Source organism: Sprattus sprattus (assembly GCF_963457725.1).
Source record: "Sprattus sprattus genome assembly, chromosome: 11".
Classification (NCBI taxonomy): domain Eukaryota; kingdom Metazoa; phylum Chordata; class Actinopteri; order Clupeiformes; family Clupeidae; genus Sprattus; species Sprattus sprattus.
The window spans coordinates 26,441,878-26,453,448 of NC_137909.1; the positions used below are offsets into that span (position 1 = coordinate 26,441,878).

An 11,571-nucleotide genomic window follows, 5' to 3' on the forward strand; every position below is an offset into this window, starting at 1 on the left:
CCTACATCAAACAACTTCCACTCAAAAACGATAGAATGATAGAATCTCACTCAACATTGCTTCATGTGAAGGAATTATTCAATTCTATATAGGAATTTATCATTTATGGTTAACTATTAGTATTCTCATTTAGTTATAGGCATTTCTGTATTTCTTTGTCTGTGTTCCAGTGGCGACAAAAAGTCTGCTTGTTTTGTACGGGTTGGTATGAGAAAGGGGCCCGGATAACTTGTATGTCAAAGAATGTTTAAGTAACTTGGTTTATGAGGGGCTGGGTATCTTACATGTCAGCAGACTGTTTAGGTTAATTTGAAATATGGTATAGAGCAAGACTGTTTCTCAACTTCAAAGTGAACAAAGGAATGAGGGAGTGTTTTTATGTTTAAACCTATGTGAATCTTCTTTAATAAAACACCAGACTTGCAGGAGAGGCTTTAGTGTCTAGCTTGGAGCAATCCTGGGACACTCCTCTATGGCCAAGAGTAAAAAGTCTGTATTAACTTTATTCTGGTTTGTGTTGAGTCTTATTTTCTGAGGTAATACAGTCCTGGTAAAATAGTTAAGTCCTAGTAAAAGGGTTAAATTCCCGGACATTTTGGTCCATCGATCCGGATCTCTATACAGGTCCAGTTCTATCGGAGGCAGAACTACGGAAGCCGCAAGTCGATGCATCGCGCTGCCCAATAGCTTGGACAGCTGAAAGACCCGGCGAGTTGAATTCTTCCCGAGGCCGGTGGATGTCTTCTGCCCCCGCGAGACTGACCTTGACGAGAACGAGACCCAGATGAGACGCACAACAGAATATTAAGTGAGTAACTGGGTTACTTAATACACAGACAATAGCTATTAAGAGATCCGGGATCTCTTACAGAAATTTCTGCCTTTAATCGGGGATTAAGGGGAATGAATGAGTGTGTGTATGGAGTAAGTGATTGAGCACAATTAAAACAGTGAAATCTCTGCGTTAACGCCAAGAGGGACAGCGGACCGGTGTCTGTGCCGGCCAAGAAGCACCTGTTCCTAGAGATTTTGCTGATCCATGAGATATTGTGATCCAATCCAAAAAACTCACCATATCTATAATTCTAATTATGGGTAAAAATGCGTCAAAACCGCAAGGTTGTACTGGTGACAAGAAGTACATAGAGAAGAAACATACTGATAGTCACACAAAGTATTTAGATCGTTGGATTAAAAAACATAGTTTCAGTGGAAAACTTGTAGTAGAGGACTGTGAAAAATTATGTAAGGACATAAATAAACATCACAGGGAAAGGAAAACGTTGAAAACGCATCACAAAGATGAACTCGCATGTGCTGGCGTCTGGTTAACAGAGGCGAGAGAAAGATTTGATGGAATTAAACGACGAAAAGAGCTATTCGTTTTATCTGCTCTATCAAAAGAGGACGATACGTTAGTTATCAGTAAATCTAGAACAGCAGAGATTTTCGTTACTGCCGTTTCAAATGTGTTAGAAAGCAGTCAGAGAGAAAGGGGTCGAGGAAAGAATAGAAGAGGAGGAAGAAAACACAAGAACAGAAAGAGAGAAGACAAGGATAAGTGTTATTCTTGTGGAGAAAGGGGACATTGGGCGAGAGACTGTCCCAATAAGGAAGATTTATGACAAGCCACAGAAACCAACAGTAATAAACAAGCAGATGAAAGAACATATGATGAATTTTTAGATTTGGAAGAAATCTGCTTGCCTACTAGTGGAAAACCCGAAATTACTATCACCACAGGCTGAGAAACTGGTGCGCTCATTAACCTCAAACATATTGTCTAAAGCTCTCGACGAGGAATGGCAGGATAACGAAAAGTATATGTGGGAAATGAATAGAGCGCGCGACTGGAAAGACATGGGTTATTCTCAATATAGTCCAAGTACTGGTTGGTGGAGGGAAAAGTTGTATTATGATTAAATAAGAGTGCAAGGCAAGCTGAACAGATTCAAGATTGGTAGAAGGAAACGTGCATGTTAAGTAGAAAGCATGAGAAAAGACATAGAAAGTTTTTAAAAAGAGGGATGAAGAAAGACTCGAAATGAAGGCAAGAAACATAGCCTAACGTCCGCCTCCTTTAGGGACGCAGACGAGAGAACATTATCGTCACAGTTTTATAGATAGAAATATAATGCGGGTATTATGAAAATGATGAGGATACTGCTAAAATAAATAATACAATGCAAATCGATTTGAGGATAAAGGAATTTCGGTTTGGCCACCCGGAAGTACTTTATCCAACAATTGATTGCTTGATATAGTGCAGAAATACACTCAGGAATTAACAATATAAGAGCGAAGTTATTCATTAAACTTAGTCGGAGTTGGAAGCGCAACGAGATCCTGTCAAAGAGAATAAAATAGTTCGCCTGAGTCGGATTTTCAAACCAAAAACGACATGTAATGGTAGCCTACAGAAAGAAAGTTAGTGTCATGACGTTATAAAGACACATTCCGTAGCTTGAGCTTACAAAGCATTAAAATAAACATCAAATAATGACACTATATGAGTATAGTATGCAGAAGAAGGTTCTAAACGTTTATCAAAAAAGCAACTTCGGAGATCTATAGCCTATGCGTTAATTTCTTTACATGGGTTGTGTGGTGCTACACTCACACGGACTTATCATTTGAATGATCTGTTATAAAACTCAGCGAAAGTAACTTCTGTTGTTAAATATTTGGTTAAATATAGCATTAATAGTGTAACCAAGCGTTGGCATTTAGAGCTTAATATCACAAGAATGACACAGGTGTTGACTTTATACAGACAGGAAGCGAACCGTTCACAAGCTGGAATACTATTTCCAAGTACGGAAACCCCGAAGGGATAAAATACATTAACTCTTCACCATACTAGTCTTATACAATAGTTGTTAAGTTATGTGTCTTGAGCAGGCAAAACTTTGCGTAAAAGTATAAGCGGAACGTCAGTGTAATAAGTATGTATTTAATATTATTCAATGTGCACCGGCTATCTTCATCCGTCGTCTCTATACAGCATTCAACATTCAACTAAAATGAACGACACACCATACACGCAGGTATGAGAAACCGTAACGCATCTAATATAATAGCAATGCTATTATCGGAACACATATAAGAGCGTCATTCATAATGACGGTTTAACAATAGTAATACAAAGTATGTAGTGTTAATCTCCTAAATGGTAAAGCTATGGTGTAAAAAACTGAAAATGCCTCCGTGTCCATGCGAAGCTATGAATGAGTGAAGTAATAGTAATATTAACTTTCCAAATGAGATAAAAAGCCTTGACATGGTCGGAAAATTCTTAAAACAAAGCAAATTACCAGAAGGTTCACCACGTCAAAATGAGATTCTTAAATGTGTAACTTTTGTTTATCCGTAGCAACAGCATGATCAAAAAGCATTGTCTGACCTCACAAGCAGCCTAAGGTCCAGTAAGGATCACAGTGGCTGGAGTGGCATTTAACTGCAATGAGCGTACATGATTATTTTTTCCAAGAAATGAGCAGTTTATGTTGTTACAATTTCGAGTAATTGTTAGCATATTTGTATGGAACAAAGTATTTGTCCTGTGTGTATGTTTACATATGTAACGGGGACATTAACTGAGCCCATTTGTTAGTGACTGGCTGTTGCAGCATAAGGCTGTGTTGTTGTTGTTTTGCCTTAGGTGAGATGGAAATGATTCAATGTTGGCTACTATAGCTGAGTATGCGTGAATATGAGGATGTGCGTAATTTGGAAGTTACGTGTTGCGGTTTGTTGCATATGTTACATGCTTTTTCAGCTTTTATGATAAATGCCTTGTTTATTTCATGTATTCAGCTAATGCAATGTTTCTGACCGGTTTCGGTTGTCTAGTTGTCTCGTCTTGTTCATGAGTTGATCATGAGGATCAGGATCATGAAGATCAATGGCATTGAGATGAAATCGCGTTTTTCATTCTCTCTGTGATTTTTAGGGGTGATTGAATAGTAAAAGATCATTGCACTTGATTAAGAAAACTATGACTGACGATTAAGAAAGCTATGACTGACTGTGGTTATTTTCAGCTAACTCAGAGGTATAGGCTAATAAACGCACCCACACGGGGGGATTCACACTTAGCTCAGAGATTCTAGCTTCAGTAGCTTGTCAATGGACTTGATTGATGACCGTCTAGCTTGTCTGATAGTTACATTGACCAGGGCGTGTCTGTTATAAAAAAAAGTCAGGAATTGATTGTACGGACAGCCAATATGATTTTGCTGCTGTGGGATATTTTTTATGTTCAGATGAACATGGATTATTTCATCTGTATGAAAGTCTCACTTAGGGAAGGAGTAAACTTAGCCATAGACATGATTCACTGATGTTAAAGTCAGCAATGGAGTTACGACGTAGGCGCATTCCAAGAGAATCCCTGATGGGAGGGAGTCTCCGGGGGTCTCGCAGGAACCACGGGGAGACACACACACACACCACATTTTACAGGCCTTAAAATGGCTTTCAGAACATTCATACAATGAGACTCAGCTAATCTATGGAACATTTCCTTATTGTAGCTTATTGATTACAATAATGAACCTCCAGATTTCTACATCATGTCTCTGGTCTTATGATTGAAAGAAGAGGTGTAGTGAGATCCTATTCTTCACAACACTGCTTCACACATTTTCTGTTAGATATAAAAAGTTACTACAAGATCTACTTGAAGCAATGTAATTGCCTTACAAGCGAGATCTTTATGGACAGTGATTTTGATTCATGGGCGGGGCCATGGATCAATAGGGGGAATATGTAGATAAAGGTATACATAAACAATATGTATACATGGATTAATAAACTATACAAAATTTTTTTTTTAGTCTTTTAGTCAGCAATGTGAAATTATAATGTCTGAAAATGGATTACACTTTGTGAATGACATGCTGGACAGAGTGGGACAACAATTCAAAATTGACTTGAAAAGGCATTGTTCATGCCACACCCAGATTGCTGGATTTGTGGAAGGATCGAATGGTACGGTTAAATCTAAACTTCAAAAGACTATGGCAGAAACAGGTAGACAATGGCCTGATTGTTTAGATTTAGTATCTTTAAGCATGCACATTACCCCTACTCAAGGCCAATTGTTGTCACCTTTTGAAATGCTGTATGGTAGACCATACAGAATACCAGATCTCACTCCAACTGTAAAAGCCAACCCAGATGACATTTCCACACTAGCAGATTATATGAAAAGAACTTTACTGACTAGGAAATGTACAAAGACCACATACTGTTCGAGTTTTTCTGTGTCTCCGCAGGAACAAGGCAAGGTGAAGGTGGGAGACTGGGTGTTCATCAAAGTCATCAAAACAAAAGACTTTGTCCGACGACAGAGGGGAGTGACCATACCAAATGCTACTGGCCACACGAACAGCCGTCAACTTTCCATCTGTATTCATCTGTATTGATCTGTATTCATCTGTATTGATCTGTATTCATCTGTATTGATCTGTATTCATCTGTCACACTGTAAACTTTGTTTATTTGTTTAGGATGCACCACTTACGTTGAGTGGCGTTTAGTGGCTCCCTGAGGGGGTTGAGAAATTTAGATCTTTTCCGTCTGAACGTCACCCAGCTGGGGAGGTAGCGCCCCAGTTGGAAACTCTGCTCATCATAGAAGCTTGGTGTATCTGTGTTTATTATTTTATTGTGTTAATTGGGTTTATTGTTTTTCTGTATAAATCATATCACTCCCTTATAACAATGTTTAAGTTGTTGCTACTAGTGATTACCTCAGGGGTAATGTTAGGTTTCTGGTCCTCTACAAATTTGATTGAGAGAATCCATAAGAAGTTGATTTCATATGGGGAACATGAGGCCCTTGGGAACGTTACTCATCTGTATTCTACTAATTCATGGTATAGATATGCATCGTTGCAAGCAAACAGACGTAACAAGACAAACTGTTATGTATGTAGTTTAATGCCAACTTCCTTCTCTCCTCACCATAGACTTGAGGCTAGACCACTTTCAGAACAAGCCACTATCTGTGTTGGAGAGAAGTGTGGCCCAGATAGCTGGGGCTACAATACTCCATCTTATGACACAAATGGTACCCAGGTACAGGATGCGTGTAACACACCCACCCCCTAGTAGAGCTAAATACTAAATCTTTGTTGTCACCTTATGTGATAGTCCATTCTGTATTGCCATTATGTTTTGCAAATAATGGAACAACTCTCTGAGACGGCGACAGTGTAACAAAACTGTAATTCCTACTAAGAATACTGAGTCCACAAGCACCACTTCCTCATCCAACGTCAGAAAATGGGTATATATTGTGCTATGTCCATGCATGGGGAAATCTTCTCCTTATGTTGAGGTTGGAATGAAAAGCACTACCCCTCTGACAGGGGTACCCGTACGCTGGGATAGGTAATGAGGGTGTGTGTTATTAGATGGTACAGTCATCTCCCTTCACATTGGGGAGGCCTTTGCGCCCCCGCTCAGGTCATGGACCATATTTATGCTGCTAGTGCTACCTTACAGACAGAGTTATCTCTAAGAAGAGATTTTCTGTTAAGGATCACGACAGCGTGTGGGGAACTGACATGCCTTATAAAAAAAAAAGGGATTTGGACCATTTGGACCTCTGATTCTGTCTCTAGGAGTAGGTAAACTCATCTTAATAACGGACAGACTTAACTATAGGTTATGATTATTTGTTAATGTCCACCTTAGTCAGTGTGGAAGGCCTTTGGCTGATAGGGTTGTAAAATAGATTACTGCTATATTTACTTACTGCTGCTAGTGGAAGGGGTTTGTGTTATGCTGAATGATACCTGGATACCTGATGACGTCCATCTGTTTCTGAAGCCTTACAGCAAATGAGGGCTGATTGTGATGCTATAAAACGTGATAAGGTGGTGGATGTTCCGTGATTTAATCCTTTTGCTTGGCTCACTTCTGGTACATGGTTGCAAATTGTGTTGAAAGGTCTGTTAACTAGTGTTGCAATCTTTATACTTTCTTGTATTTCTACATGTATTAAAGTTCTCATTTCTAGCCTAGTACGTGATTCTATGCAGAATGTAATGTTGTCACGGGAATTGATGCCCTGCTGTCTCTTCAAGAATCTGATTCTTTAGTGTAATGATGCCTGTGCAGAAAACGTACCCACAAGGTGTACGAGGTTGATGATTATATACTGGTTTATAGTTAAATGATAAACAGGAGGGAAATGTGAAGGAATTATTCAATTCTATATAGGAATTTATCATTTATGGTTAACTATTAGTATTCTCATTTAGTTATAGGCATTTCTGTATTTCTTTGTCTGTGTTCCAGTGGCGACAAAAAGTCTGCTTGTTTTGTACGGGTTGGTATGAGAAAGGGGCCCGGATAACTTGTATGTCAAAGAATGTTTAAGTAACTTGGTTTATGAGGGGCTGGGTATCTTACATGTCAGCAGACTGTTTAGGTTAATTTGAAATATGGTATAGAGCAAGACTGTTTCTCAACTTCAAAGTGAACAAAGGAATGAGGGAGTGTTTTTATGTTTAAACCTATGTGAATCTTCTTTAATAAAACACCAGACTTGCAGGAGAGGCTTTAGTGTCTAGCTTGGAGCAATCCTGGGACACTCCTCTATGGCCAAGAGTAAAAAGTCTGTATTAACTTTATTCTGGTTTGTGTTGAGTCTTATTTTCTGAGGTAATACAGTCCTGGTAAAATAGTTAAGTCCTAGTAAAAGGGTTAAATTCCCGGACACTTCATCACAGCGTAGATGTATAATTTCCTCTAAAATAACATGACTAATTACACCACATTAACGGTGGCTTGACAGGCTGTTCATTTATGACAAAACCAGGATGATCCGTCCGCCCTTACCTCTCGCCCCAGATGTGGATGTGGCGCATGGTTCCCCATCTATGGCCACTTCCTCCTGGGAGAGATTCATGGGAGCCAGACTCACATTGCCATCAGAGGAGGCGAACGACATGGACATGTCCACACCTGCCGCGTCCTGAAAGGACAAGCAATGGGAACAAGAATTACACCCGCCTCATTACATCACACCCACCTTATCCTTCATACACCCACATAATTATAACACACTCACCTTATCCTTCATACACCCTCATAATTATATTACACCCCCTTACCCTACATACACCCACCTATCTAAGTGCATAAAGACAGAGCTGCATAAACACTAGGCCACACAACACAGGTGCAAGTCCCTTTAAGCAGATGTGTGCAGGTGCCCAGTAGATGACAAATGACCCCAGCATGACCCTTCAAAAGTGACACCTTCTGAACAAACTTTACCCAAAGGAACTTGAGGTTAGCTTAGCTTAGTGAGGTTAGTGAACCCAGTGTATCCACATCTTATGTGGTTCTGAGGATAGCTTAGTGAACCCAGTGTATCCAAATCTTATGCGGTTCTGAGGTAAGCTTGGTGAACCCAGTGTATCCACATCTTATGTGGTTCTGAGGTTATCTTAGTGAACCCAGTTTATCCAAACCTTACGTGGTTCTGAGGTTAGCTTAGTGACCCCAGTGTATCCACACCTTATGTGGTTGTGAGGTAAGCTTACATTCGGTTGTTGGAACGGGGGCCAGACAAATGTGTGTCTTGCAGGGCGTCGTACACCAGCCTTCTGATGAAACACAGGAATTAAGAACCTGCTGCTCCCAAACAGCCTACTGCTTCTAAACGATCTCTATTGGTGCCTTTTCTTCAAGGTGTTACGGGCTTTTGCCTCCGAACGGTATCTATTGTGTGGTATAGGGGTGATAGTCAACGTCGGTATTTTTGTCTGACTCTTGTGAGGCTTTAGGCAGTAAGGAAAGTTGTCTGTTTGGTTGTACAACCAGACTTTGTTGACACTTTAGTAGGAGAAAACAGAGCACGACACATTTGTTCTCTTGCATGTATTTCCACGATAGCTGAGATCAGATGACAGAGACAGCATAAAGAAGCTTAAATGCCATCTGAAAATGTTCCCTTACTGCGTGTTGTTTCTAGACATTGAATATGTTGTCATACCAAAACCACCAGACACAGGAACAGTTTTCCCCCCCTTTCCGTCACTCTAATGAACAGTTGACAAATTATTTTATTTTATTATTATATTATATATTATATTTATTTAATTTATCCTAAACTGTTATACTGTATATTTTCAGTTTAAGTACATTGAGAGCAACTAAACCCAGAACAAATTCCTTGTTTATGAAAATGTACTTGGCCTATAAACATGATTCTGATACTGATACTGTGTGCAGCCTCACCTTGGACGGGGCTGGTTCGGAGTTCCACCCTTTCTGCCAGGCACTGGCAGCGACGGGTTGGATGGTGTTCAGGATGCGCATCTCCTCCTCCCGTTGCTGAAGGGATCAAGCACAGTCCTTACCCACAATGCACCTCTATACACAACAGCAGTTGCTTATACATTGACATGACATTAGGCGTAAGGTATCATCATATGTACACTGAGAGCTCACTATAGGTTGAGTAACATATTACAGCTCTATGGCAGACATATCTATTTCTCCATGCTTGTGATGAGTGGTGACCCTGTGTGTGTGTCTGTGTGTGTTAAAAACACTGTACTTCAGAACTCTGTTCTGACTGAGGATGAGTAAGTGACTAAGTCTTAGTGGAGGCATAGCAGAGAGTGCGGGCGAGAGTGAGGACTGTGTGACCATCACACCTGGCAAATGATGAGTGGTGACCCTGTGTGTGTGTGTGTGTGTGTGTGTGTACTTCAGCGAGTGAGGGGCAAGGGCGAGAGTGAGGGCTATGTGCGTGTGTGTGTGTGTGTGTGACTTATCACACCTGGCGAATGACGGCGGCCTGTGAGGTGCTAGGCCTCGCCGAGTCCTGGAGTTTCTGATGGGCATTCCGGACAAAATTGGAAGGGGTGCGTGGTGTGGTGATGAGGACAGCAGATGTGCTCTGTTCCGTGCCTACACAAACACACACACACACACACACACACACACACACACACAACAACATCTATTAATCCCAATGGCCAACTCTCTGTATGGAATGCACTGATGACAATCTTGTGTAGCATTTGCATAGTGCGCCGGCTCCAATACACTGCTAAGACTTGAACAGCTGAACTTGGTATTAGTAGCAGTTCAACCAGTTGCACTGCTCATGACTACACAAATATCATGCTTTCAGCTCCACACAATCTCAGCATACACTTAAAAAGCTCTCGGAGAAGGGCGTCCCTCTCTCTCCATCTCGTTCACCCGTGACTTTACGGCCCAACACAAGCAGTCGGGAGTAGATCAGAATCAGAATCATGTTTATTGGCCAAGTACATTTTCATATACAAGGAATTTGTTCTGGGTTTAGTTGCTCTCAATGTACTTAAACTGAAAATATACAGTTCAACACAACAGTTTAGGATAAATTAAATAGATATAATATATAATAATAAAATAATTTGTTAACTGTTAATGAGAGTGATGGACCCTGCTGTTGGCACATCATAGGGGGGAATGGGATAGCTCCCGCTCACCTGTGCTTTTCTGACTCAACATCTGGAGCCGAGAGCGGATGGAGGGGAAGGCAGGGGTGTCGGGTTTCAGGTCCTGTTCCATGACTCGCAAGCATGCCCTGGGTGGGGATGTTCTGGGAGACTTTGGTGGTCGGGGTGACACTGGGTTTTGGTTTTCCTTTTCGACTGGGACCAGGCGCCGCCTTTTGATCTCATTATCGGACTCTAAAAACACAACATCCATTCATTCATTCATTAATTTAAGGAAGCAATGTTTGCATGTTGTTATTCCGTAAAAGCAGACAACAAAGTCGATACATAATATAGTCATTGATGTCTTACTGTTCAATACACCATTGTGATAATATCACATTGCCTATAGTTCAGTAGTCAGTTGAAGTTTTTCTCCCATACTTAGATAATCTTGACATATTACAAAAGTTACAAAACATGGAGCTATGTTTTATTCTAAATCAAATCACTGACACAATCCAAGTATAGGCTTGTACTTGTCATTTACTTCAGCACAATGTCATGGGTTGGGCAGTTACACAACCTTTTTATGACGGTGACTTAAACTGACTCACCACTCTCGGAGATCTCTAGTTCCCGCTGCCTTTTAGGCAGAGACTCTTCTCGTCCACTCATACTGCTGTTAGAGGGCCAAATCAAACAGAAGGCAATCATGTTAACATTAACGTCTCACCTTAAAGGTTACGCTGCAAATGTACCCTTGTTATAAAAACACGACAAATTGTTATTCAGTAGAATTATTGATAAAATAGTAGTGTTGCCATGCCAAACTAATTACTATTACACATTGGATCAAGTCAAAAGTATCGATAGCTGTCTAAAGCTGGTTTTCTACAAATAACACTGTCCCACATAACTGTTCGCTAATGTTTTGATTTAAAGGCAATCGTCCACAAAATGTTAATAGTTGGAACGTTTAGATTAGTCTGTTGGCTTATGGTTAGTGCAATCAATAAAAACAGTTTAAGGCTTCCAACTTTCACGTAGCTATCTATCTAGGTAGCTAGCTAACGTTACAAGTAAGGTTTATCTGCAGAACTGCCGTTAGCTCT

At 40.4% G+C, this 11,571-nt stretch overlaps 1 protein-coding gene across 1 annotated transcript in view; it reads right to left on the bottom strand.

Moving 5' to 3' along the window:
* The window catches only part of anln2 (anillin, actin binding protein 2), a gene marked incomplete at both ends in the record, with an annotated part of 20,228 nt that extends 9,094 nt beyond the window's left edge, over window positions 1-11,134 (bottom strand). The window contains 6 exons of the mRNA XM_080848268.1: window positions 7,854-7,989; window positions 8,564-8,626; window positions 9,261-9,356; window positions 9,808-9,938; window positions 10,508-10,711; window positions 11,074-11,134. Coding sequence (XP_080704394.1) covers window positions 7,854-7,989; window positions 8,564-8,626; window positions 9,261-9,356; window positions 9,808-9,938; window positions 10,508-10,711; window positions 11,074-11,134 — 691 coding nt within the window. The remainder of the gene's footprint in view (window positions 1-7,853; window positions 7,990-8,563; window positions 8,627-9,260; window positions 9,357-9,807; window positions 9,939-10,507; window positions 10,712-11,073) is intronic.
* Window positions 11,135-11,571: the final 437 nt, after the last annotated feature.